Below are 27,061 nucleotides of genomic sequence, written 5' to 3'. Positions count from 1 at the left end.
TCTCTTCACATTGGTTTGCAATGTTTTCCTAAACTCTTTGTTTTTAGCTATCCTGTTTGTTCTTCCAGATGACGTTTAGCCTCTACTACGCTGCAGGGAACAATTTATTTTTGACCATTAGAAATTTGCTCTGTTTGATAGACGTGTGGAGCTCTGATTACTTCCTAAGTGAAGAACTTCCTCAGGATATCTGAACAATTCTCTTGGGTGGAAGCCTGAAGTCAAGACCCAAGAAAACAGAACCAAAATCTATTCAGCTCCCTCAGGTGCTCCTGCCTTGCTGGGATTGCTATGAATGGCCTTAGGCCAAAACTGCAAGGCATAATTCAGGGTCTGACTCCAGTGTGTATCCCCAGATCTCCTCCCAATACATAAATCTATAGTAAAGGAGATTTGGTTTAACTCCTATAATCTTTTACCTGGAAGCTGTACAAAAGAACTTTCTGCTATGATGGAAGTGTCCTATTCTACCACATCCAATTAGTTAGCCACTAGCCACAGGTAGCTATCAAGCACTTACATGGCTAGTGCACTTAAAGAAATGAATATTTAAATTTTATTTAATTTAAATGTACAGAGCCACCTATGACTACTCATTGGCCACCACAGTAACTGTTAAGACCGGTTTGCCTGTAATTTGCATATACTTCCTTGGATCTCAGTTTCAATATTCCACTATCACGGCTAAAATCAAAATACTTTTGACTTTACCAGGCACTATACTCGATGAGGGAAGACAGTTTCTATTCTAGGCTTACAATTTAAGGAGAGAAAAGGTCAGTTTTTAACCTGGAGAGGAGTCAGATTGCTAAATCTACGGAGACTTGCCCATCGTGTTCCACAGTAAGGATGACCGGGGGAGGCAGGTACTGTGTCACTGCGTCAGAGGGGAAGAAGGGATCACTCCTAGCTGTGTAGGTGACACGCAGAACTTATGAAAAGGTCAGTTCCTTGCACAGAGGAGGTCTGGCCCAGGGGCTCCATGGAGCCGGCTGCCGTCCCCTTTCTGACAAGTGCAAAGGCAGAGAGGAGGCCACGGCACCTAGCGGAGGGTCTTATCCACCCACTCGGAAACCGCCCCTCCCCGCGCACTACCGGATTAGAACTAGGATGGACGCGATCGTCCTTCTTACTATACTAACCGCCCTCGACAAATGTGACAACTTAAACCAGGGGTTTAAATGGGTTTTACTGACTGGGGGGAGGGTAAACTGTGGGAAGGAGCCTGATCAACTTGATAACGTCTCCCAGACAGAGTGGGGGGGAGACCCCGAGGAAAGGGAGGGAGGTCACCCGTGGGGAAGGTCTGGGAAGACAAGGGCTCCCTGCAAGGTGGCCCCAAGCGGACAGGAGGTGCACTGCTCCGCCGAGAGGCTGCTGGGTCGCTCGGGCCGGGTCACAAGATGGCCGCTGCTCCACTGGGGCTTTTGGTGCAGGACCGAGGGGCCGCTGTTAGGTGATCCAGGCCCGCGCGGCGCAGGCAGCCGAGAAGGAGGCAGTTGCAGGAGGGGCAGGCAGAGAAGGGAACACTACTCTCGGAAGCTAAAGCGGAAGGAAGCGCGCGTGCGCGGAGGGCGGCCGCGCGGGCCGGGAGCCTCCGCGCGAAGGGTAAAGCCGGGGTCGCTGACTGCCCGGGAGTGGGAAGTCAGGCGGCCCAGCCTGCTGAGGCAGCGGGGCCGCGCGCTGGGCCTCGGCGCGGCGCCGGCGCCGGCGGCGCGCGGGCCGCCGGGAAGTTAGGAGGGCGTCGAGCGGGAACGCGCACACGCGCGCACGCGGGGGCGGGCCGCGCGCAGCCGCGGCCGCTGGGGTTGCCTCCCTCGACTGCGGTCGCGGGCGCTCGCGAGTCCGCGCCTCAGGAGGGAGCGGCCGGTGGGCCCGCATCCTGTCCGTGGGGTTCGAGGCTGGGCTGCCGCGGCCGCCTCCTTCTGGTGCCTGGGCCGCCCTGAGGAGCCGGGCCGGGGCACGGCTGACTGACCGGCCCCGGGGAGCCGAGACCGCTGGAGGCGAAGGCGGAGGCGCACGTCTGGCGGTCTGCTGGACCGGGAGGAGGCCGAGGGGACCATGTCCGGGAGGAACCTCCACCTCTCCACCACCGAACGCGTCATCAAAGGTGCCAAGCGGGCCGGGCCTTCCAGTCGACCAGCGGGAAACGGCCCTCGGCCGGGCGAAGGCTCGGGGCCGGAGGGAGGGAGCCGAGGACAGGAGGCAGGAGGGCGGCGGGATCCCTGGCGGCGCCCATCCCGGAGGAGGACCTGGAGGGGGTGTGGGAGACGGGAGGCCGGAATCTCCACCGGGGCTCCCCCGCGGGGGCGCCGGGCGTTTTCTGTTGCACCTGGACCAGTAGCTAGCTGGAGATTGCTTATTTATCTCCCGTAGTGTCGGATTTCCAGGCAGGGTGGCGATCTCTTCTCCCACCACCCCCAAAGAGTCTGGATCCACATATTTTTTAAAAGAAACGATTCCTCTTTTCTAGGCTCTTACCTGGGGGAAACCATCTAGGGTGATGTGGGTAGGGAGTTGAGTAGACCCTTCCAAGTCAGATCTTTCTGCCGCTCCTCTTCTGTAGGATCAGATCTTTCTTGCCTCTTCCCCACCCTTTTTTTAAGGATGGATACCACGTACCTTTTAGCCCACTTTCTTCAGATCATCACAAGTCACTGCTGTTAGTAAAAGAAACAATATAGTGAAATAAATGCAAATAAATTCATATTGTGATATTTGAAAGGGATCTACAGATCTCTTGACATGATTTTTGGTGTTTTATTTTCCTTTTGGCCATAGAGACTTGGAGAATGATGTTCCCTGTTTCAGATGTCCAAAATAAACTAAAGTGTTCCTTACTAATACATACAGGGTTTTACATTGTAGTTGTTTCTGCCCTTAAACTAAGAATAGTGGTTTAAATATAACCACTAATTTATGTGCCTCTTTTGTTCAGACATAAGACAAGTACAACTCTTCTGAGTTTTAATACTCGGTTTGAAAGCACTATTTTGTAAGAAGGGAATATACCGAGACCAGGTGTGTTAGTGACCTCTGAATAAAGGGGTTAATTGTAAGTGGGGAAAACTATTAAAATACTTTTATTTTTTCATTCTGGTAATTAGAAGGAGAAAGGAAACCAGGATTGGTGACAAGAAAACTTTTTTTTTAAGTGGAGAAAAATTATTGAATGTTCAATGAAGGGAGAGAATTTTAGTGTATAACTTAGGTGTTTTTTTTCCCTAAAAAATTAAGCATCATAAATGTTGATTGCCTGCAATATGTAATTTTAGTGTGTAATGTAGTTTTCCCCCCAAAAAAGTCATCATCATAAGTGTTGATCATAAATGTTAATTATCTACACTATATAATATTTACTAAATGTAATGAGGTTTTTGAGATTTATCTACTCAGCATTTGTGTGGTATCATTAGGGATTTAAGAGAATTGTTCATAGAACTGACAGCCCTTTAACTGCTAAATTCTTTTGACCATTTTAATGTCAGTCTTTATAGTATATAACCCATGAAGAGTATATAACCCTCTCTTAAGATTCAGAATCTACTAAACATAATCTTTTTTGATAAATCAAGGTCATCATTATGTACATTAATTTCTGTCCTATGCAGTTAATATGGCCGGTGCATTCTGCTGTATAAGGGTGTTGGCAGTTTCCTCCTGTGCTGAAATGACTCCTCACTGCTATACCAGTTTAGTGCTTTTGTCTGTTCTTAGTTTATCTGCTGCAGTACTGCTCTCTATCTGTCAAAATATGCCCTTCTAATCTGCCACTTCTAAGCTGAAGTAGGCAGGGAAACCAGATAAACCAGAATAGTGTGTCAAGTCAGAATAAATAGGATCTGAGTGAAGCTTAGTGGTGGTAGTCCTCAGACCTTCGTGAATCTCAAATTCTGATCGCCATTGTAGTATGTAATTTCTACCATAACATGCCGTAAGATATCAAGGAAATTTTTAAATGACCCTTTCAGACCCTTAAATATAGAAGGAAAGTAAAACAATATGTAGCTAAAATGCAGGTGCTGGCTTATTGCTAGGCATGCCCACAGTTAAGTGAATACCCTCATAGTCTATATGATTTAAATTTGTTTTTTGGTGAAATTTTATAAATTACTGCATGTTATTATAAGATTACCCTTAAAAAAATGAAACATAAATGATTTCAAGCCCTTAGAATGGGTGGATTTGTCTCATATATAAAAACTTTAGTATAAGAACTTGAACACAGCAATTTTGGCTTCCTGGTGACTTACGTTGCTTTTTTTTTCTGGGTTTTCCTGAGTTTGAAATATTGAGGTTTATTCTAAGAAAGTAAGGTGTCACTGTATATATAGCTAAGGTCCGGTTGTACTGTACTGGGTTCTAAATCCTGATCTAATATTATCTTTTCTGGCCAGAGTTGTTTGCATTTATTCACAGCTGGAAATCTTTTTCAGAGGTGAGACCACACCCCAGTTATTCTTGGTTTTGTCATTTCCTGTTAACTTTAAATTCTGCTTAATTGTTTTGCTTGAGCAAATCTTGGAGAAGAGTGGGTGGGTGGGAGTGATTTGTATTTTGTGTCTTTTAAATAGCAGCCTTCCTAAAATGAAGGACTAGATTGGAGGTTTTACTCCTACTTCTCGGGCTTACTTGTGACCTTGCCTTTTTTTTTTAACCTTGCCTTTTTACTTAAACTCTCTCTTTTTTTGCTTCAATAATCTCATCTGCAAAATAGGGTTAATAATACCTTCTTTGTCAAGCATCTCAGCCACGCAAATGACATAATGGATGTGAAAAGCTTAAGACAAGGTAGTATTATGAAACATGATAGTAGTGTGGGAATAAATCAGCTGCTTCATAAGTGGATAATAGAGAAATCATTAACATTCAAAAAATATCAGAATCGGAAAGCATATGAAATTATAAGTTAGGAAACTGTTCCCAGTCAGGAAAATACCTCTTCTACAATATAAAGGATATCTGGGTGGAATCCCATGGATAACAGCATACAAACTAATAATACAGTCTGTCTAGTACTTCTCTGGCAGCTGGTTTCTTCTCTAGCAGTTGAAGGTATTTATTTTGTGTTTAAAAATATAAACATTCTTATGATTTCACTCATTTATTAAATGTTTATGGAGAGCCATCTGTAATGTATTCCCAATTGGTGCTCATTTGCTGCTTCTTTGTTTTAAAAATTAAAATTTGTATGAGCCTCCAGAACAGTCCATATACACTGGGGGCAACACTACTCGTATCTGGAGCAGAAAACGAGAAACCCAGATAACTGCATTTTGAAAATCTTTCAGCTTGATTTTTTTTTCTGGTTTCCAAGTTTCTTTTCCTGTTTGAAGGAATTTTTTTTCTCTGACAGTGATTTTTATAAAAAGTTTATTCCTGTAAGCTGAATCTTTTCAGAAACAGCAAGGAAATTTCACTAGGCATTACATAACAAATATAGAGAATCCATTGTCTGAGTTTGCTCTTTGGTGGCTGAAGGGGTTTTAACAGAAGTCAGACTTCTTCTTTTTTTTTTTTTTAATCATTGAATTGTGCACTTTATTTATTTATTTATTTTTACTATTTAAAAATCTTTATTCAAATCAGATCTATGCTTATTATTTACATTATCTTTCATTTAGGTTTAAAGTATAATATCCATCTGTAGTTTAAATCATACTTTTAGCCCTTTACAAAATACGAAGTTAAAGTTGTTATAGTTTAAAACTGAATAGAATTGGGGACATTAGATTTTTAAATGAAAATGAAAAATTATGATACATTAGAACATACATGTACACATACTACTAGACAAAGAGTGGTAGAACAAGATAAAATATAGTAATTTTCTATTTTTTCTTGTGGCTATTTTCTATATATTATAAAGCACATACTTTTAATAAGTATTAAAATAAAACTTTCAATTAATAAATCAAATGCCAAATGAAGGATTACAAGAAAAAAATTTTCCTGAACTTTTCACTTACTTAAACTACATGTTTTCCTAGGTTAGAAATTATCCATATTTAGAATATCTTAAAGTATAGATACATTTGATCCCCACATGTTAAACACTGTACAACTGGAAGTTCTCAAAAAAGAGGTAAAGAAAAAGAAAGAAATGGTACTCTCAATTTAGCTTCCCAAGAGTTAGACGGATGCCCACAGTCTATGCTTAGTTGTCTATATATGAAACAGCAATGTTCACACCCCTCTTACTCTTTGTTTATATCCTTGACTTTGTTATGATTTATATTACCTTTCCGTTTTCTTTCAAGAATGGAAACATCTGACTGTGATCTATCTTCTTTATTAAAATATAAATATTTTCTAGAATATGGACAGATAAGTTTTAATGACAAACAGCAAAATACAGCAACCAATATTCAATAGGTATTCTGCCACTTAGTGGAGTTTTTCAAGAAAGCAGTTCAGTACACCTTCTCAACTTACAAATGTATGTGCACTTTATTTTTATTTATTTTAAAAATAAATTTATTTTATTTATTTTTGGCTGTGTTGGGTCTTTGTTGCTGTGCGTGGGCTTTCTCTAGTTGTGGTGAGCGGGGGCTACTCTTTGTTGTGGTACGCGGGCATCTCATTGCGGTGGCTTCTCTTGTTGCAGAGCACGGACTCTAGGCACGCTGGCTCAGTAGTTGTGGCTCGCGGGCCCTAGAGCGCGGGCTTGGTAGTTGTGGCGCACGGGCTTAGTTGCTCTGCGCGCGGCATGCGGGAACTTCCCGGGCCAGGGCTCAAACCCATGTTCCCTGCATTGGCAGGGGGATTCTTAACCACTGCACCACTAGGGAAGCTCCAGACTTCTTTCCAGGAGGATACTGATAGAGTTCTCCCATTCTCTTGGAATTCAAATGTAGAATGTACTGCCATTTGTAGCACAGCATTGAAGGCTGCTGGTTCTTTGATATCCTGGCAGTGGGAACAGTGTGGCTATAGCTTTCTTAAAAAATTTTACTGAGAGTAGTATGGACAGAAATGGCTATTTCCACAAGTATATTCTGAACCCCATTTCAGCCTCTGGTACCTATACCTCATTTATTTCCCCTCTGTCCCCTCTCTCCGTTTTTCATATTATGAGAATGGATTTACCAAGAATTAAAAAAATTTTTTTTCTTTTAAATGTAAGCTTAACCCTGCTAATTATAAAATTTGAAAGGCAAAAGGGAAGAAAACAAAGGCTTCATATTCCTTCCTTCCAGAAACTACTCTTAATACTTTTCATTACTATACTTTCATTAATACTTTTCAATACAGTTGACCCTTGAACAATACAGGTTTGAACTGTGGGCCCATTTATACGTGGATTTTTTTCAATAGTAAATACTACAGTACTACATGATCCGAGGATGGTTGAATCTAAGGATGTGGAACCACGCATAGGGAGGAACTTTGGGTATGGGGGAACCACCCGTGTATATACAGAGGACTGATTGTAAGATGTACTTGGATTTTCTATTGTGTGGAAGGTTAGCACGTCTAACCACCTCTTTATTCAAGGGTCAACTGTATTTCCATCTACTGGTATATTTTAAATTAAAAGGAAAATGGATGACATATATTAAACCTTTTATTATTCAAATATCTCATATTATTTTAACATAAATGTTGTAATTTTACCTAAATTCTTTCATATTGGTTTCAATCAGCATGAAAATGATTTGAAAGTGCTTGTATTCATTTTTTTTTTTTTTTTTTCTCGGTACGCGGGCCTCTCACTGTTGTGGCCTCTCCCATCGCAGAGCACAGGCTCCGGACGCACAGGCTCAGCGGCCATGGCTCACGGGCCTAGCCGCTCCGCGGCATGTGGGATCTTCCCGGACCAGGGCACGAACCCGTGTCCCCTGCATCGGCAGGCGGCCTCTCAGCCACTGCGCCACCAGGGAAGCCCTGTATTCATATTTTGGTCCTTTATATTTTCAGTCATTTGATACAATGCCAACCCAGAAGAAACATTTTCAAGTATAAATATTCGATGTGAGCAAGTCATATAGCACACATCTGTTGAATTTGTTAACATTATTTAAGTTGTACTTAGTTTACCATTGTAATTAACAACTGCCAAACTATAATAGTTATTTTTTAATTTTTTTTGGTGTATACATTTCTCTTTTTTTTTTTTTTACATCTTTATTGGAGTATAATTGCTTTACAATGGTGTGTTAGTTTCTGCTTTATAAGAAAGTGAATCAGCTATACATACACATATATCCCTGTATCTCTTCCCTCTTGCAGCTCCCTCCCTCCCACCCTCCCTATCCCACCCCTCTAGGTGGTCACAGAGCACCGAGCTGGTCTCCCTGTGCTATGCGGCTGCTTCCCACTAGCTATCTATTTTACGTTTGGTAGTGTATATATGTCCATGCCACTCTCTTACTTTGTCCCACCTTACCCTTCCCTCTCCCCATGTCCTCAAGTCCATTCTCTAGTAGGTCTGTGTCTTTATTCCTGTCCTGCCCCTATGTTCTTCATGACCTTTTTTTTTTTTTTTTTAGATTCCATATATATGTGTTAGCATACGGTATTTGTTTTTCTCTTTCTGACTTACTTCACTCTGTATGACAGACTCTAGGTCCATCCACCTCACTACAAACAACTCAATTTCATTTCTTTTTATGGCTGAGTAATATTCCATTGTATGTATGTGCCACATCTTCTTTATCCATTCATCTGTCGATGGACACTTAGGTTGGTTCCATGTCCTGGCTATTGTAAATAGAGCTGCAGTGAACATTGTGGTGCATGACTCTTTTTGAATTATGGTTTTCTCAGGGTATATGCCCAGTAGTGGGATTGCTGGGTCGTATGGTAGTTCTATTTGCAGTTTTTTAAGGAACCTCCATACTGTTCTCCATAGTGGCTGTATCAATTTACATTCCCACCAACAGTGCAAGAGGGTTCCCTTTTCTCCACACCCTCTCCAGCATTTATTGTTTCTAGATTTTTTGATGATGGCCATTCTGACTGGTGTGAGATGATATCTCATTGTACAAACTATAATATTTAAACACTGGAAATTGATGCTCTTTGAGATTCACACCTCTGAGTGAAAGTCTCAAACCTCAGAAAGGACATCTTAATTTAAACACTTTTTTTTTTCCAAGCAGGAATAAGCTGTTCTTTTTTACCCGTGTGATAATGGTTGTGATTGAAGCCTTATGTATATCAGACATTTGGTAATAAAGCTTTCTTCCGTTAAGTAACATTATCACATTTTACTGTAAAATTAAAAAAAAAAGCTATCGGATTATTGGAGAGACAAGTGCTAAGGACTCATTACTTAAAGTGAATTAAAGAATTAACACAGGGGACTATATTCAATATCCTGTGATAAACTATAATGGAAAAGAATATGAAAAAGAATATATATATGTATAACTGAGTCACTTTGCTGTACAGCAGAAATTAAACACAACATTGTAAATCAACTATACTTCAATAAAATTTTTTTAAAAAGAATTAATTAAAACACTTTTCCTAAGCAGTATTTGATAATAGAGTATTTTTCCATTAAAGTGACATTTTGGGGAAAAGCTAATTTTTAGACATACGTCTATGAGAGACAGAATTATTCAGCTAATTCTCATATTTGTGGTCATTTCAGAGCTTTGCTGCTACTAATGGCAATAAAGAGGTGTCTTTTAATCTTTTCATCCTTTGGTGCAATCATTAATAGAATATAACACTCTGTTTTAAGTTTTCATGTTAAATTTTAGCTTCATTTGAAATTGCAAAACTGAGGTCTAAAAATTTCAACCTAACCTAAGTGATATCTGACTTAGTTATCTTTATAGTCTACCTAATTATTCAGATGTATGCAGAGAGAACTTTTAGTTTCCTATATTCAGTTTTATTTTGTTGGCAAACTAGATTTTTATCATGAAATCTTTTAGTTTCTTGAGTCTTTGTTTATTATTAGAAGAGGGTATAACTTGGTAATTAGGCTCTCTAGACTGGGTGACAGAAAAATATGCTATATTAGCTGGCCAAGGGAATGTGTATCTTTGGTGATCATTATTAGATTTATTGAATACTAAGAATTCATGATGTTTTTGTGCAGTGTCTAGACCATGTCAGCCCAAGAGAGTGAAATTCTGAATGAAGTAAACACTAGGAGATAATTTAAGAATTCATTCAAGAATTGCCAATGGAATCCTTGCTAAAAATGTTTAACTTGTATCTAGTTATAGTAAATGATAAGATAAATCCAGTTTATGGGACTTTCTACAAGACAAATGGTCTGAACTCTTCAAAAGTGTCAAAATGATAACAGTAAACATCAATTTTAATGGTAGAATTCTGTGGCTGTCCAATAGATCTTATAACAATGGCAACAGTGTTCTCCACACTGTCCAATAGAGTAGGCACTAGTCAAATGTGACTACTGATCAGTTGAAATGTGGCTAATGGTATTGCAGAGCTACATTTTTAATTTTACTTAAAAAAATGTCAAAGTGATGAAAAATTAAAAAGGCAAGAGGACTATTCTAGATGAGAGAAGATGAAAGAGAAATGACAGTCAAGTACAGTGCCAAGCCTGGATTGGGAAAATAAAAAAAGTCATAGAGGACATTTTGGGGACAACTGGGGAAATTTGAATATGGAGTATATATTAGATATAGTATATCAATGGGAAATGTCTTGGGTGTGTGATATGGTATTGTGGTTATAAAGGACAATGTTCTTATTCTTAGGCAATACCTGATGAAGTATTTAGGTTGAAATGTCATGATGTCTGCAATTTGTTTTCAAATGGTTCTGGAAAAAAAAAATGTACTTGTTAAGAGAGAAAGCAAAAGTGGCAAAATGTTTACCATGGTGAATATGGGTAAAGAGCAAATGGATATTCATTTTACTATTCTTTCACTTTTTGATAGGATTTCAGTTTTTCAAAATATAAAGTTGAGAGAAAAAGGAGTGCAGTTAAGAAATGCCTCACATAACCAGACTCAGGAAAGGCACTATCATATTTGAGGATTCAGTGGTGTCTTAGTGAAGGCAAGCTAAAGAGAAGAACATGAGTTTTAAAGTATATTATAGCTGATGTGGCGTGAAGACAACTTGCTTAGTAGGAAAAGAGGTTGTTGTAACTACATGATGGGTCTTGGAAGAACATGCAGAAGTAAGGATGGAGAAAGCAAGTATACTTGACTAAGGACTTGAGAGGGTGGTTAAACTAGAAGTGTCAGAGAATGGGAAGAGGTTAAATGAAGCAAAGGAGAAGGAAGAGGAATAGCTGAAATCTATCAGTGATCAGTTGACAGTGATCCCATTTAGGAGATAGCAAGATTATTTTGATGGCTATATGTTAAAAACAAACAAACAACTGAGGCTTAGTTGGCTTATAAATGTAATCCAAAATTATGGAAAATGCAAACATTACCCAAACAGATACGGTGACAGACTTGTTCTTGTTTTTTGGAGAGATTCAAGTGAGTAAGGCGGTAGAGGGATAAAATAAATATTAAAAAGCACTAATAAGGAGAGAAGATGGAAAGGATTTCCTAAGTATATTTCCCATCCCTGTTAATCATACCACTTACCCATTTAGTCACTGGCTCACATGACAAGCCTGGGAGTCAGGCCAGACTCTCCTATCCCTTTCACTTTATATCCCGTTCTACCAGAATCAGTTCTCTGGACTTCTGGTTTCTGCATAAACTTCTGCTTCATCTCCCTCTCTTACTTCTTGCTTGTATTATTGCAGTAGCCACTTGCTAGGGCTCTTTAATCTAATCTCCATGCTGCCATCATGATCTTTGGATAATATAAAGGATCATTCTTGTGCTTGAAATCCTTCATGAACGTTTCCAGCCCGTAGGATAAACTCTAACTTTGTTGATGTAGAAGTTCCTTCGTGCTAAACCTCTAACCTTGTGTTAGTTCCTCCTCGTTTCACACCCCCATTCCCAAACTTACTTTCCTACTTCTTGTGGTTCCCCAGAATGCCATGTCATGTTGTATCTGTGAATGGGCTCTTTGCCTTACTTCTCTGAAGAATCTTGTCCCCCAGCTTGACTAGCTCCTATCTATCTTTCAAGATTTAGCCAAGAGGACATCTGAGAAGCTTTTTCCCCTTTACTAGGAGGTTGTATGAGTAATGGTTTTAGAACATGGGCTTTGAAGTCAGGTGAAGCTGGATTCAAATTCTGCCTCTTTTTGGTATCTGTGTGACCTTGGACAAATCACTTAACTTTGTTTTACCTCCGTTTCCCTATTTGAGGGAGAGGGATAATAAAACTTAGCTTGCAGGATAGTTGTAAGGATGAAATAAACTCCACAAAGTACAGTGACAGGCACATAGTAAGTGGTCAGTACATGTTAGCTGCTATCATCATCAGAAGAAGAATTAGATATTGCCTCCCGTGTGCTCCCATGAGCAGTCTTATTGCTTTACAAATTTCTTTAAATATTTTTATTTTATTTTATTTATCTGGCCGCACTGTGGAGTATGTGGGATCTTAGTTCCCCCACCAGGGATCAAACCCACGCTCCCTGCATTGGAAGCGTGGAGTCTTAACCACTGGACCTCCAAAGAAGTCCAAGAACTGTGTGTTCTTAATGTTGAATACAGTGCCTAGCACATAGGCGCTTAGTAATTGTTTAAGTGAAAGCATAAGAAGCTTATTTTATTGAAGACGGTGTAGGAAAGAGCACAGGCGCTGCTAATTACTACTTGTGTGACTTTTGTCATTTGTTTTCCTTGCTTCAAGTTTAAAATGGGAGATTACAGTACCTACCTCAGAATTTAAAGATTGTATTTCATATTGTACAATATTATGTAGAGTGCTTAGCATAGTGCCCATAGTGGGTGCTTAATAAATGTTAGCTGTTCTTTATTAAATGAATTCTTCTTGAATCTTGGTGAGATCTGACAGCAGGTCTGTTTGACTTTAAGTGGCATATGTGCAATGGTAGTTTAACAGTGTTATATTTTATATTTTCCAACCTTAATCTCCTTAGCTTTTGAAAGGATGTAAACATAAAATCCTTAATAAAAATGGTGAACATTTCCTTTTCTATAGTATAGATAGAATTTTGGAAATCATGTATTCAGAAACAGATATTTGATGAGTTCCCACTACAAGCAACACATTTGTGGTTATACTCAGAAGCTTAAATACTGTCTTGAAAAGTCCTCAGTATAGCATATGATAACTTCCCAAAAATGTGACAGAAAATTAGAACTCTGGAGCTTCCTATGACTAATAACCACCGGGAAGAGCAGATGACTAAACCGTAGACTATATCTCGTAAGAAATGTTTGCTCCTTCACTCTATAAATTGATAATCCTTTCAGGTTTAAACTTTAATGTTTGATCAGTGGCCTAAAGAGGTAAGACTTAATTTGTGTTTTTTTGTGTGTATGCCTAGGTACATTTTATTCTTGTGGCCTAAGGCTTTGTGGAAGTTTAAAAATAAAATAAGATAGTTTTAATGAATGGCCAGAGTAATAACGGTAATTGGTGGATTTATTCATGAAAGCAAGTTAGTTGTTTTTTACTATTGTGCATTGTTTTATTGAACACATATGATCACTATAAAGTTATTGTTTCTGTCAGACTAGTGAGTTCTGTGACTATCAAAGAACAGAGGGAATAATCTGAAAGAGCTATTTCAGATTATTGAAATAAAATTATTTGTTCTGATCAGTTATGAAAGGACCTGAAAGGTACATATGACTTTCACTAATAATATCTAATATAACCTCTTAAGCAGTGTTTAACTGGTTCATGATTGGAAACGCAGGTGAGTAGATTAGGAAATAAGTCTGCAAAAGTAGGGCAGGCTTGCTGGCTTAAAATAGGAATGAAAGCAGGGTTATTTGGAGTGAACAGAGATAGCTATTTAGGTAAATCCTAGTGTCCCGTGAGGATAAGACCACACAGTAATCTAAAAATAATAGCTTATAGGCCAATAACTTTTAAGGGTTATCTTTTATACTTACTGTAGGATTAAAGTGGTTGTCACCAATGTGGTCTTTCTCTTTAATGCAGTTCTGCATCAGATGTTAGGTGTATGAAAATATGTGTCATTTATGTATTGGATGTATATTGAAGCAGTATACTGAATTGAATTGAATTTGACCATGGAAAGGCTGCAGAATTTCTTCAGTGTACTTTAGGAACTTAGTTTTAAAAATTTATTAAATTTTTATTTTGATAATTATAGATTCACAGGATATTGCAGAGAAAGGTACAGGAAGGTCCTATACATCCTCCCCTAGGTCTGTTCCACAATGTCAGTGTCCCACACTACCACAGTACTATACAAAAATCAAGAAATTGACATTGGCACTATCCAGATAGCTTATTCAAGTTTCACCAGTTATACATGGACTTGTGTGTGTGTGTGTGTGTGTGTGTGTGTGTGTGTAGCTCTGTGCAATTTCACATGTGTATAACTACCACCACAATCAAGATACTCAACTGTATCATCACCACAAGACTCTTGTGTTACTACCCCTTTGTAGCCACACCCATCCCCTTCAGAAACTCATTTTTATAGTTTGGTTATTGTTTTGAATCATGTGCAAACCTAATTTGATTAGGGTTTTTGCTTCTGAGTTGGAAGCATTGTAAAGTAATCTTTATTGCAATACAGGTAGTCTAACAGCAACTGACTCATGGTAAAAACTAGGTTAAAATGTGTTAGCAGTTTGGAAACACTGAAAACTTTCTTGGCTAAATATATATAGACTTAGAATGATGATTCTGAACTCTGGTTACCAACCAGAATCACCTGTGGAGCTTAAAAAAAACATGAAGAAAACATGGGTACCTTGGCCTCATTCCAGATAAATCTGGCAAGCAATGTTGAATATAAAAATGCAAGTTACAAAAGGATACACAGGGACTTCCCTGGTGGCGCAGAGGTTAAGAATCTGCCTGTCAATGCTGGTGACACGGGTTCGAGCCCTGGTCCGGGAAGATCCCATATGCCACGGAGCAACTAAGCCCGTGTGCTACAACTACTGAGCCTGTGCTCTAGAGCCCGTGAGCCACAACTACTGAGCCCGCTCGCCTAGAGCCCGTGCTCTGCAGCAAGAGAAGCCATGGCAATGAGAAGCCTGCGCACCGCAACGAAGAGTAGCCCCCACTCGCGGCAACTAAAGAAAGCCCGGGGCTTCCCTGGTGGCGCAGTGGTTGAGAGTCCGCCTGCCGAGGCAGGGGACACGGGTTCGTGCCCCGGTCCGGGAAGATCCCACATGCCGCAGAGCGGCTGGGCCCGTGAGCCATGGCCACTGAGCCTGTGCGTCCGGAGCTTGTGCTCCGCAACGGGAGAGGCCACAACGGTGAGAGGCCCGCGTAACGCAAAAAAAAAAAAAGAAAGCCCGTGTGCAGCAACGAAGACCCAACACAGCCAAAAATAAATAATAAATAAAATTTTTAAAAATGGTTACACAGTATGACACCACATATGTAAAAATTTTAATATTGTGTATAGATATATTTATAACAAAAAATTATATACATGTGGGAAGGATACACAAGTACTTAAAGGTACTAATTACCCCTGGGATGAAGGAAAAGGATGAAGGTTCTCTTCAATTATATCTGTAACATTTTAGTTCTTGAAAAATATTTGAAACAGATATGACAAACTTAATATTTTAAATCTACATGGTAGGTACATGGGTGTTTGTACTATTTGTATTATTTCCTATATCATTTTATGTAAAATTATTTTTTGAAATATTTCATTAAAATTTGTATACATGTAGTATATTACATGTGTCTGGAATTTCCTCTTTTCTCCCTTTTACTATACCTTCTATTTAATTTTATTTTGGTGCCAAGAGTGGAGTGCTTCTATAACAAATACCCAAAAATGAGAAAGTGGCTTTGTAACTTCCAGAAGATCCAGCTCAAATTTCAACTTTCTGATGCCCTTCCATGATTTCTGTAGCCATCTACTGATAATCCCCTTTATAATCTTCCATACAGTCTGTACCGTACAGTGTATTGCTTAACTGTTCTGTGTTGATATTATATCTTGTTTTATATGAATTATTTTGTCTACTTAAATAGAACATAAATTTCTTTAAGGTAGACTCCATATGTTAAAATTATATAAGCTATACCTTACCTACACAGTATGAGCATGTAGTAGATGCCAGATAAATATTGAATTATTTAACTTAGAATATAATTACCTCCCTAGTATTTTTGAATTTTTCTCAAAGAACCCTTCCAGTTCTGTGTCTGCTATAGATTTCAGAACTTCAGGTTTTAACAAATATCACTATTATCCAGGATTTTAGGAAGGCTAGATATAGGAACTTAGATCTATCCAGGTATTGAATGTTTTATTTTTCAGTTAGTAACATTGTATAACCATGAATTCCGTAAAATCTAGAATTGTGTAAAATCCTGGATTGTGAAAAATTCTTTTGCTTTTGCTCATACCTTGTGTATGAATGTTATTTGTCTTATGTCTACGTAGTTCTCATTTGAACTTAAATTTTAGTGGCTTCTCAGAGAGATTATTTTCATTCTAACCTGTCTTATTTTACTTTGATTTATGTGTTAAGAAAAAGTATTACAGATTATTTGGTGAAGCACTATAGCAAAAGAACTTAATCTTGGAATCAGTTGACCTGGGGTCAAATTCCAGCTCCTCCAGTTACTAGTTGTGAGATTTTGGACAGAGTTTCTAACTTCCCTAAACCTTGGTTTCCACATCTGTCAAATGGGGATAGTAATACTTCATAGAGTGTTATTAGGTTAGATGCGACTATGTATGTAAAGCCCTTAGCAATGCCTGTTATGTAGTTAGCACACAACCAATAAACATTATGGTCGCTAGTATTATTGCGACTCCAGTTACGAAAGTTGAAATCTGAAACCTATATTAAAAAGCGTTTTTTAGATGCTTTGGACAACTTAGCACAACATAAATAATTTAGCATCAGAGACTTTAGCTAACTTGTATTAGCAAATTTATTAATAAGAAGAATAACACATTATTACCAAGTAGTGTTTATCCCAGGAATGCAAAGTTGTGTTAACATTTGAAAATCAATGAATATAATCTACATATTAACAATAAAGGAGAAAATGTATATGATTACTTCAATAAATTCAGAAAAACTTTGACAAAAATTCAACACCCCATTCATGATTTAAACAAACATACCTCTAGAAAACTAGGAATAGGGGAAACTTCCTTAACTGATGATCATCTATGAAAAACCTATAGCCAATGTCATACTTAATGGTAAACTATTGGATGTCTTTCCCCTAAGGTTAGGAATAATATAAGAATGGCCTATCTTGCCACTTCTGTTCAGCATTCTAACTAATAGTCCTAGCTATTGAAATAAGGCAAGAAATTAAACTAAAATGCACACAGATTGAAAAGAAGTAAAACCGTCTCATTTGCAAACTGCGAGATTGTTTATATAGAAAATACAAAGGAATCTACAAAATAATCATTAGTAATTGAATTTAGCAAGGTCAAGGGAAACAAAGTGAATATACAAAAATGAATTGCATTTTTATATACCATCAGCAAACAATTCATAAATGAAATTTTTAAAAATTTTACTTAGAATATCAACCAAAAAACATAAAATACTTAGGAATAAATTTGACAAAAATATGTCAGATCTCTTCATTGAAAACCACAGGACATTGCTAGGAGAAATTTAAAACCTAAATATAGGGAGAGTTATATTATGTTCATGAATCAGACCATACAATATAGTTAAGATGTCCGTTCCCCAAACTGATTTATAGATACAATGCAATCTCAATCAAAATCCTAAAAGGATTTTTTTAAAAAAAATAAGTTTATTTTTTTATTTTTGGCTGCATTCGGTCTTCGTTGCTGCACATGGGCTTTCTCTAGTTGCGGTGAGCAGGGGCTACTCTTCGTTGCGGTGCACAGGCTTCTCATTGCAGTGGCTTCTCCTGTTGCAGAGCACGGCCTCTAGGCCCGTGGGCTTCGTAGTTGTGGCTTGCGGCCTCTGGAGCGCAGAGCTCAGTAGTTGTGGCGCACAGGCTAAGTTGCTTCGTGGCATGTGGGAATCTTCCCAGACCTGGGATCGAACCCGTGTCCCCTACATTGGCAGGCGGATTGTTAACTACTGCGCCACCAGGGAAATCCCCTAAAAGGATTTTTTAATAGCAATTGGTAAGCTGATTCTAAAATTTATATGAAAATAAAAAAGGCTGAGAAAAGCAAACCAATTATTTTGTTTTATTATTTTTTTGTAGGGGGAGGACAATTGAAATTTTTTTCTTAATTTTTAATTATAGTTGAGTTACAATTTAGTTTCTGGTGTACAGCGAAGTTATTCAGTTATACATATATATTATCTATATATTCTTTTTTATATTCTTTTCTATTATGGTTTATTACAAGATTTTTTTTTTTTTTTTTTGCCGTACGTGGGCCTCTCACTGTTGCGGCCTCTCCCGTTGCGGAGCACAGGCTCCAGACGCGCAGGCTCAGCGGCCATGGCTCCCGGGCCCAGCCGCTCCACGGCATGTGGGATCTTCCCGGACCAGGGCACGAACCCATGTCCCCTGCATCGGCAGGTGGACTCTCAACCACTGGCGCCACCAGGGAAGCCCATATTACAAGATTTTGAGTATAGTTCCCTGTGCTATACAGTAGGACCTTATTGTTTATCTGTTTTATACATAGTAGTTTGTATCTGCTATTCCCAAACTCCTAATTTATCCCCCCCTTCCCACTTTTGTAACCCTAAGTTTATTGTCTGTCTGTGTGTCTGCTTCTGTTTTGTAAATAAATTCATTTGTATCATATTTTAGTTTCCACATATAAGTGATATCATATGACATTTGTCTTTCTCTTTCTGACTTCACTTAGTATGATTATCTCTACGTCCATTCATGTTGCTGCAAATGGCGTTATTTCATTCTTTTTCATAGCTGAGTAGTATTCCATCGTGTGTGTGTGTGTGTGTGTGTGTGTGTGTGTGTGTGTGTGCACGTGCATGTACCATATCTTTATCCATTCATCTGTTGATGGACGTTTAGGTTGCTTCCATGACTTGGCTACTGTAAATAGTAAGTAAACCAATTTTAAAAGGGAAGAACGAGGTTGAAGAACTCATATTACCTGGTTTCAGGACTCACTATAAAGCTACAGTAATCAAGACAGTGTGGTAAAGGTAAAAGGATAGACTTATAGATAAATGGAAAGGAGTAGAGTCCAGAAATAGACCCACACATAAATGGCCACTTGATTTTTGACAAAGCAATTCAGCAGTGAAAAGAAAAACTTTACAACAAATGGTGTTGGAACAGCTGGCTATCCATATGGAAAAAAGTGAAATCTGACACATACCCTACACAAAACTTAATTAATAATGCATTATAGACTTAAATGTAAAAGCTAAACGTTACCATTTTTATAAACTTCTAGAAGAAAACATAGAAGAAATCTTTGTGACCTTGGGGTGGACAGACTTTTCTTAAGTCACAAAAAGCATGAACTATAAAAACTGATAATTGGACATCGTCAAAATTAAAATCTTTTGTTCTTCTAAATATGTTTTGTTAAGAGAATGAAAAGACAAGCCATGGGCTGGGAGAAAATATTCACACTCTATGTGTCTTACAAAGGACTTGTGTCAAGAATATATAAAGAACTTACAATTCACTAATAAGCCAACCAGCAGAATTTTAAAATGGACAAAAGATTTGAACAGACAAGTCCCAAATGAAGATATAACAAATAGCTAGTAGCATAAAAGAGGATATTCGACATCATTAACTATTAGGGAAGTACAAATTAAAACCACAATGAGGGCTTCCCTGGTGGCGCAGTGGTTAAGAATCCGCCTGCCAATGCAGGGGACACGGGTTCGAGCCCTGGTCCAGGAAGATCCCACATGCCGCGGATCAACTAAGCCCGTGCGCCACAACTACTGAGCCTGCACTCTAGAGCCCGCGAGCCACAACTACTGAAGCCTGCGCGCCTAGAGCCCGTGCTCCGCAACAAGAGAAGCCACTGCAATGAGAAGCCTGCACACCTCAACGAAGAGTAGCCCCCGCTCACTGCAACTAGAGAAAGCCCATGCGCAGCAACAAAGACCCAACACAGCCAAAAACAAATAAATAAATAAATAAAAATTAAAAAAAAAACCCACAATGAACTACCGCTACACACCCATTAGAATGGCTGAAATTAAAAAGACAGTTAACAAGTTTTAACAAGGATGTGGAGTGACTGGAACTCTCAGGCACTGCTGGTGGGAATGTAAAGTTGTAAAACTACTTGGGAAAATTACTTGACAGTCTCCTCATATGTTAATTATACACCTGTCGTACATCCCTGGCTTTCCACCCCTAGGTATTTACCCAAGAGAAATGAAAATAAGATTTATACACAAATGTTTATAGCAGCTTTAGTCATAATAGCCAAAACCAGGAAATATTCAACAGGTAAATGGATAACCATATGGTATATCCTCACAATGGAGTACTACTCAGCAATAAAAAGATATAAACTACTGATATATGCAATAGCACAGGTGAATGACAAAATCATTATGCTTATGAAAAACACCAGACACGGGCTTCCCTGGTGGCGCAGTGGTTGAGAGTCCGCCTGCCGATGCAGGGGACATGGGTTCGTACCCCGGTCCGGGAAGATCCCACATGCCGCGGAGCAGCTGGGCCCGTGAGCCGTGGCCGCTGGGCCTGCGCGTCTGGAGCCTGTGCTCCGCAACGGGAGAGGCCAAAACAGTGACAGGCCCGCGTGACGCAAAAAAAAAAAAAACAAAACAAAACACCAGACACAAAAGACTATACACTGGACAGTTCCATTCATATAAAACTAGAAAGTGCAAATTTATGTGTACTGACAGATCAGTGGTTGCCTGGTGCTGGAGGCAGAGGACAGGATTCTTCAGGAGTAATAGAAATGTTTTATATCTTGATCGTAGTTGTGGTTTGACAAATAGAGACGTCAAATTTTATCAAATTGTACACTTCAGTGGATACAGTTTATTGTACCTAAGTACCTCAATAAAGCTTATTTTTAAAAAAGAAGTTATGGAAGCTGTACCCTAAAATTAACACAGGATTTAGTGCAGATGACTTACTTTGGCTAAAACAAGATTGCAGGTTGATAGACTACTGCAAAATTGAATTGAAAACCTGAAAGAAGGAAATAGAGACTCCCTCTGAACTAGGGATTAGTAGTTTGCTTTAGAAGGATACAATTTACTTTGAAATATTGCCTAGAGTTGAAATGCCTCCTTTTAAAAGTATGCTTTAGGGATAAAATATTTGCACTTTATGGCTAGCTTCAATACATGGATGTATTTTTAGTCATCTTTTATACTTACTAAAGAACTGCAAATCACACAGAAGGACAAAAGAAATGAACAAGGGATATGATGTGTATAGATAATTTATAAATGAATAAATTCAAATGGCCAGTGAGCATGTGAGATTATAGATGTATGGACAAAGATATTTGTTCCCACATTATTCATAATAGCAAAAATAAATAAGAATAACTGCAATGTTTAATAATAGCAGATTAATTAGGTGAATTATATTATTTCCATGATGCAAACTTTGAGAATTATATTGTAGAAGAATGTTTGTTGGTGTGAGAAAATTTTAGTAGTGTAATACAAAATTCAAAAGACAGATTACCATTGAAGGATTCTGGAATATTTTCCAAAAGACAGATTACTAGATTGTATACTACAACTGATTATAAAATAATATATTTCAATATTAAAAATTTTAAGATACACACCAGAATTTTAACAGTGGTTATCTTTGGTTGATGGCATTCTAAGAAATTTGTTTTTGTTTTTATGGTAGTTATTGTTTTTTGTGCAGTTTTAAAAAAATTTTTAAATTGAAGTATAGTTGATTTACAATATTTTGTTAGTTTCAGGTGTCTAGCAAAGTGATTCAGTTATATATAATATATTTATATTTTTATATTGTTTTCCGTTATACGTTATTATAAGATATTAAATATAGTTCCCTGTGCTATACAGTAAATCCTTATTTTTTAAAAAAATTTTATTTATTTTATTTTTGGCTGTGTTGGGTCTTCGTTGCTGTGCGTGGGCTTTCTCTAGTTGTGGCGAGCAGGGCTACTCTTCGTTGCAGTGCAAGGGCTTCTCATTGCGGTGGCTTCTCTTGTTGCGGAGCACAGGCTCTAGGCGTACGGGCTTCAGTAGCTGTGGCACGTGGGCTCAGTAGTTGTGGCTCGCGGGCTGTAGAGCGCAGGCTCAGTAGTTGTCGCGCATGGGCTTAGTTGCTCCGCGGCATGTGGGATCTTCCTGGACCAGGGATCAAGCCCGTGTCCCCTGCATTGGCAGGTGGATTCTTAACTACTGTGCTACCAGGGAAGCCCTACAGTAAATCCTTATTGCTTATCTATTTTATGTATAGTAGTTTGTATCTGCTATTAAAAAAATTCTTCTGCATTGAGTATATATTTTCTTCGATGTAGAGAAATAAAGAGTAGCTTGAAGATTAGCAGAAGGTTGAACATTAATACTATAGTATTCATTATACTGTTCTTTCTATTTTTGTAAATTCTTTGAGAATGTTAAAAAAGTTTTAAAATAGCTTGAAAACCTTCATTTTATTTACAGCACTGTATGAGCCATATTTATCAAGCATAACTCCATTTATGAGGCTATTTAATGGCAGGTTAAAGGGTCTTTAAGCTTGATTTTAATAAATGCATAGTATAATAAAAATTTATTCACATTAAATACAAAGCAAATTATCACCTCTAACTGCTGGCTGATTTAGATTTAACTTCCAAACAGGAAGAGATTTTGAGTTTGGACACAAAGATCTGTTGATGATGTATTGATGATCCATTAATGGTCAGTAATCTTTGGGAATTCCCTGGCTGTCCAGTGGTTAGGACTCGGTGCTTTCACTGCCTGGGCCTGGGTTCAATCCCTGGTCGGGGAACTAAGATCCCGCAAGCCATGCGGCATGGCATCCGCGCCCCCCGCCCCAAAAAGTCAGTAATCTTTCTAGCCTTGTAGAAACAGATGGTGAATTTTCCTCTTTGACATCCAGCAATACTCTGATTCCTAGGTGAGTTGCAGCCAAATTGGATATTGGTAGTATTTCTCTTGATTAATTCATTTATAATAGTTATATACATTTCTAAATTCTAATTTTATTTATTTTTTGAATAAATAATATGGTATAAAATTTTAAAAGGTGTGTAGCAAAAAGTCTTCTTCTATTCCCTGACTCTGGGCCACCAGTTCCCTGCCTTGGGGATGTTAAAGCCGACCACCAGGAACACATCTGTATCTTAAGAAAAATAAGTTACATTTAGCTTGTTGCAGCAAGGAATAACATATACTAGAATAACTGTGGGGCATCTCAGAAGGAAGGAGTTAGAAAAGAGGCTCTACAGGGTTTTAGGAACTGAGACTGGTCATAGAGTGATTTTAGGGTGGAAGTTAGTAGTCTGGGCAGGGACTGGCTAGAATATGTAATTTAGGTGAATTGCTGGAATGGTCAATGGTTTTATCTTTGGTACAACTGAGTCCCTGAGGAGTTACTGTCAGATCAGTTTGTCTGTGGTACTGGAACATAATGAGCCGATGTTAAAAAAAAAAAGTTAGAACTTAGATAGTCTGTAATGCATATTGTGGTTTGGTTTGGTTCACGCTGACTTTTTTTTTTTTTTTTTTTGGCTGTGCTGGGTCTTCGTTGCTGCGGGCTTTCTTTAGTTGCGGCGCGAGGGCTTCTCACTGTAGTGGCTTCTCTTGTTGTGGAGCATGGGCTCTAGATATGTGGGCTTCAGTAGTTGTGACTCGCAGGCTCTAGAGCACAGGGTCAGTAGTTGCGGTGCACGGGCTTAGTTGCTCCGCGGCATGTGGGATCTTCCTGGACCAGGGCTTGAACCCATGTCCTCTGCATTGGCAGGCGGATTCTTAAGCCCTGTGCCACCAGGAAAGCCTTATCTGACTTTTAAGTCATAGTGTTTTTCTGAGCGTTTGGGAGCAATTTGTAGTTTCTGTTTCAATTTTTACTCTTTGCTTCTGATCATTTGTTAACTAAGCTGGGGGATTTACCATTTAGGGTAAGTGATCAATCAAGATCTGTATCTTTGTTAGATAGGCTGTGAGTGTTTATCAAGCTTTTGATGGTAGTAATTTTGACCTCTGTAAGCACCAAGCCATTTTTTTCTTTTTCTTAGATGATTGGGTTTTTTTTTTTTTTGCGGTACGCGCAGGCCTCTCACTGTTGTGGCCTCTCCCGTTGCGGAGCACAGGCTCCGGACGCGCAGGCTCAGCGGCCATGGCTCACAGGCCTAGCCGCTCCGCGGCATGTGGGATTTTCCCGGACCGGGGCGCAAACCCGTGTCCCCTGCATCGACAGGCGGACTCTCAACCACTGCACCACCAGGGAAGCCCTAGATGATTGTTTTTTTTGTTTTGTTTTTGTTTTTTGTTTTTTTTTTTGCTGTACATGGGCCTCTCACTGTTGTGGCCTCTCCCGTTGCGGAGCACAGGCTCCGGACGCGCAGGCTCAGCGGCCATGGCTCACGGGCCCAGCCGCTCTGCGGCATGTGGGATCTTCCCGGACCGGGGCACGAACACGTGTCCCCTGCATTGGCAGGCAGACTCCCAACCACTGCGCCACCAGGGAAGCCCTAGATGATTGTTTTTTGAATCACCTGGCATGATAATGGCTGACTGCAGCATTTAAGGCTCTGGCGATCACACACATGGCATCTGTAGCAGACAAAACCTCAAACAAGAATTATTATTAAAGTTTCAAATAATGTCCCATATATCCCATATCTATTTGGATCTTCCTTTGGTAACCAAATCATTTTTTCCCCTTTAATTTGGATATGGATTATTCACCTTTGCCTGTGTCTGAAGAATTAGTCTTGCATTTGGTGATTATCAAGGATAAAGGTCTTGGTAGTACTAGGAATAAAGGGCAGGGTGTTTATTGACAGTCTAGAATCTTGAACCAGCAGAGAGAGAAGAAATAGCCAAAAGAATAAAGGGCAAAATCATGGAAACTGCATGGTAATCAGTGGCTTCTGGCGTCTGAGAGATTGTGTTCTGTTGATCTTGGCCGTAAATGGTCTATTCACATTATCTTCTGCTTTTGGACCAAAACAATTCTGGAAATCCTAGCTCAGACACAGTGTCTGGCCATAGCAATGATGTCAGTAATACACATAATTAATTTTTTCTCCGTAGTGTTAATAGTTACAAGTACATGATACATACCTTAACAGAAGTTCTTTTGACATGTCTCCACAAGGCTCAATTCTTGATCTTTAGATTATCACTGGGAGCTTTAGGTGAATGTAAGGAAGAAGCAGAAACTACTTGTTGATGTTGAGTCTGTAGGTTTTAGTTAATTTATTATTATTAACCAGCCTTATCAGAATGGAAGAGAGTGGAATCTTCTGTTAAAGTACATAATCAGTTTTATAAGGAGTCAGTCATTGATTATTCTGAAAGTAAGAATATGTTCTGAACAGAGGACATTGACACATCTCCAGGCCTTTGATTTATCCTATAAAATGTATTAAGAATTTCACCAATACAAGCTTATTTAAACCTAGAGATAAAATCTTTTTGTAGACAGCTATTGTGTCAGTCTTTGTATATAAATGTATCTTTAACCTGAAAGATGTACAAACATTGAAGCATATCTACTTTTAACACATTTTACTTACACATGATTGCCTTAGGAAGGCTGTACTCTTTTCATTCATTAGTTTTTTTTTTCCTTTTACCCCATTTTAATAAAGCAAAGAGCTCTCACAATAGTTTGAGTTAGCTAAAAGTTGGAGAATGCCAAACAGAGCTAATAATTTCTGTAATCCTTCAAAAATATTTTTAATAAGGTAAAGGATCAAGTCTTTGTGTAACCTAATGGTCATTTAGTGTAAACCCAAAGATATTGTAGGTGTGAGAAACATCTTCACAGTTTTATTATTCTGAATTTGGAGAAAAACAAAATCAAAGAGAATTGTTATGTGACAAAATATTAGCTGTGACTATCCAAAGGTGAGAAGTAGTTACAGGCAGTATCTTTAAAAGCACAACAATAAGTGACTGTTTATTAGGAATGTCAACTTGTTTCCAAAAGTAAGGAACTTAAAAAAAGAAGATTTATGAGTTTGTGAAAAAGCACAGAGTTAATAGAATATTTTGATGATTTAAGGAATGTCTTCCCTGGGCACAGAATAACTTTGCTCTTTTAACAGAAAGAAAATCAAATTCTAGTTTTACTCTGTTTATTATTCATGAAAGAATTTGCATTAAAAGGATTTATAAGCCATTATTCCTTATGAAAAATCCCTCACATCTGACCAGTTTTGTCAGAAATTTTAACGTATTTTCTTTCTCCCTTCAAAGGTTTTTTTTTTGTTTGGTTTGTTCTGGTTTGGTTTTTGTAGCTACTACAAACCCAGACAAATAAAGTATACTAATTCTCATACTGTCTACCCTTATGGTATGCTGTCTCATTTGTCTTTCACTATATTCTGTCACATTTTGGCACGACCAGAAATTTCTCTTTTTTCCCCCAGCTTTATTGAGGTATAATTGACATATAACATTGTGTGAGTTTAAGGTGTACAATGTGTTGATTTGATATATTTTGCAAAATGATTACCACAATAGCATTAGCTAACAGTGTGTAACACCATATAATTACCATTTCTTTCTTGTGGTGAGACAGACATTTCTTATTTGAAGACCAAATTATTCTCTCTATTTCTAGTTGAGCAAAAGCACATCTGATACCATACATTCACATTCCCCTGTCTTCACACACATTCTTTTACATTCATTCAAAATCAATAACAGAAGACATTGTTAAGAGTTAAAAGTTGAGGGACTTCCCCATGGTCCAGTGGTTAGGAATCCGCCTTCCAATGCAGGGGACACGGGTTCAATCCCTGGTCGAGGACCTGGGATCCCACATGCCACAGGGCAACTATACCCGCGAGCTGCAACTACTGAGCCCGTGCGCCACGAGTAGAGAGAAACCCGCATGCCTCAATGAAAGACCCCACATGCCGCCTGCCGCAACTAAAATCT

General features: G+C 38.8%; 1 protein-coding gene across 5 annotated transcripts in view; it reads left to right on the top strand.

The window, feature by feature from the left end:
• Positions 1-1,437: 1,437 nt before the first annotated feature.
• PPP3CC (protein phosphatase 3 catalytic subunit gamma) overlaps positions 1,438-27,061 on the top strand; it is a 98,030-nt gene continuing 72,406 nt past the window's right edge. The window contains exon 1 of one of the 5 annotated variants that reach the window (XM_073805859.1): positions 1,438-1,608. Coding sequence is in view for 4 of the 5 variants with exons in the window: in XM_033857700.2 (XP_033713591.1) it covers positions 2,062-2,110 (49 nt within the window). In the remaining variant the exon portion in view is untranslated. Of the gene's footprint in view, positions 1,609-1,661; positions 2,111-27,061 lie in introns of those variants that run through there. The other 4 variants (XM_033857700.2, XM_033857701.2, XM_033857702.2 and 1 more) reach the window with 4 other exon arrangements.

This window comes from Tursiops truncatus, chromosome 6, assembly GCF_011762595.2.
Source record: "Tursiops truncatus isolate mTurTru1 chromosome 6, mTurTru1.mat.Y, whole genome shotgun sequence".
In the NCBI taxonomy this organism is placed as follows: domain Eukaryota; kingdom Metazoa; phylum Chordata; class Mammalia; order Artiodactyla; family Delphinidae; genus Tursiops; species Tursiops truncatus.
The sequence above is the reverse complement of the archived record's forward strand: the minus strand, read 5'-3'. Positions and strand labels throughout refer to the sequence as shown.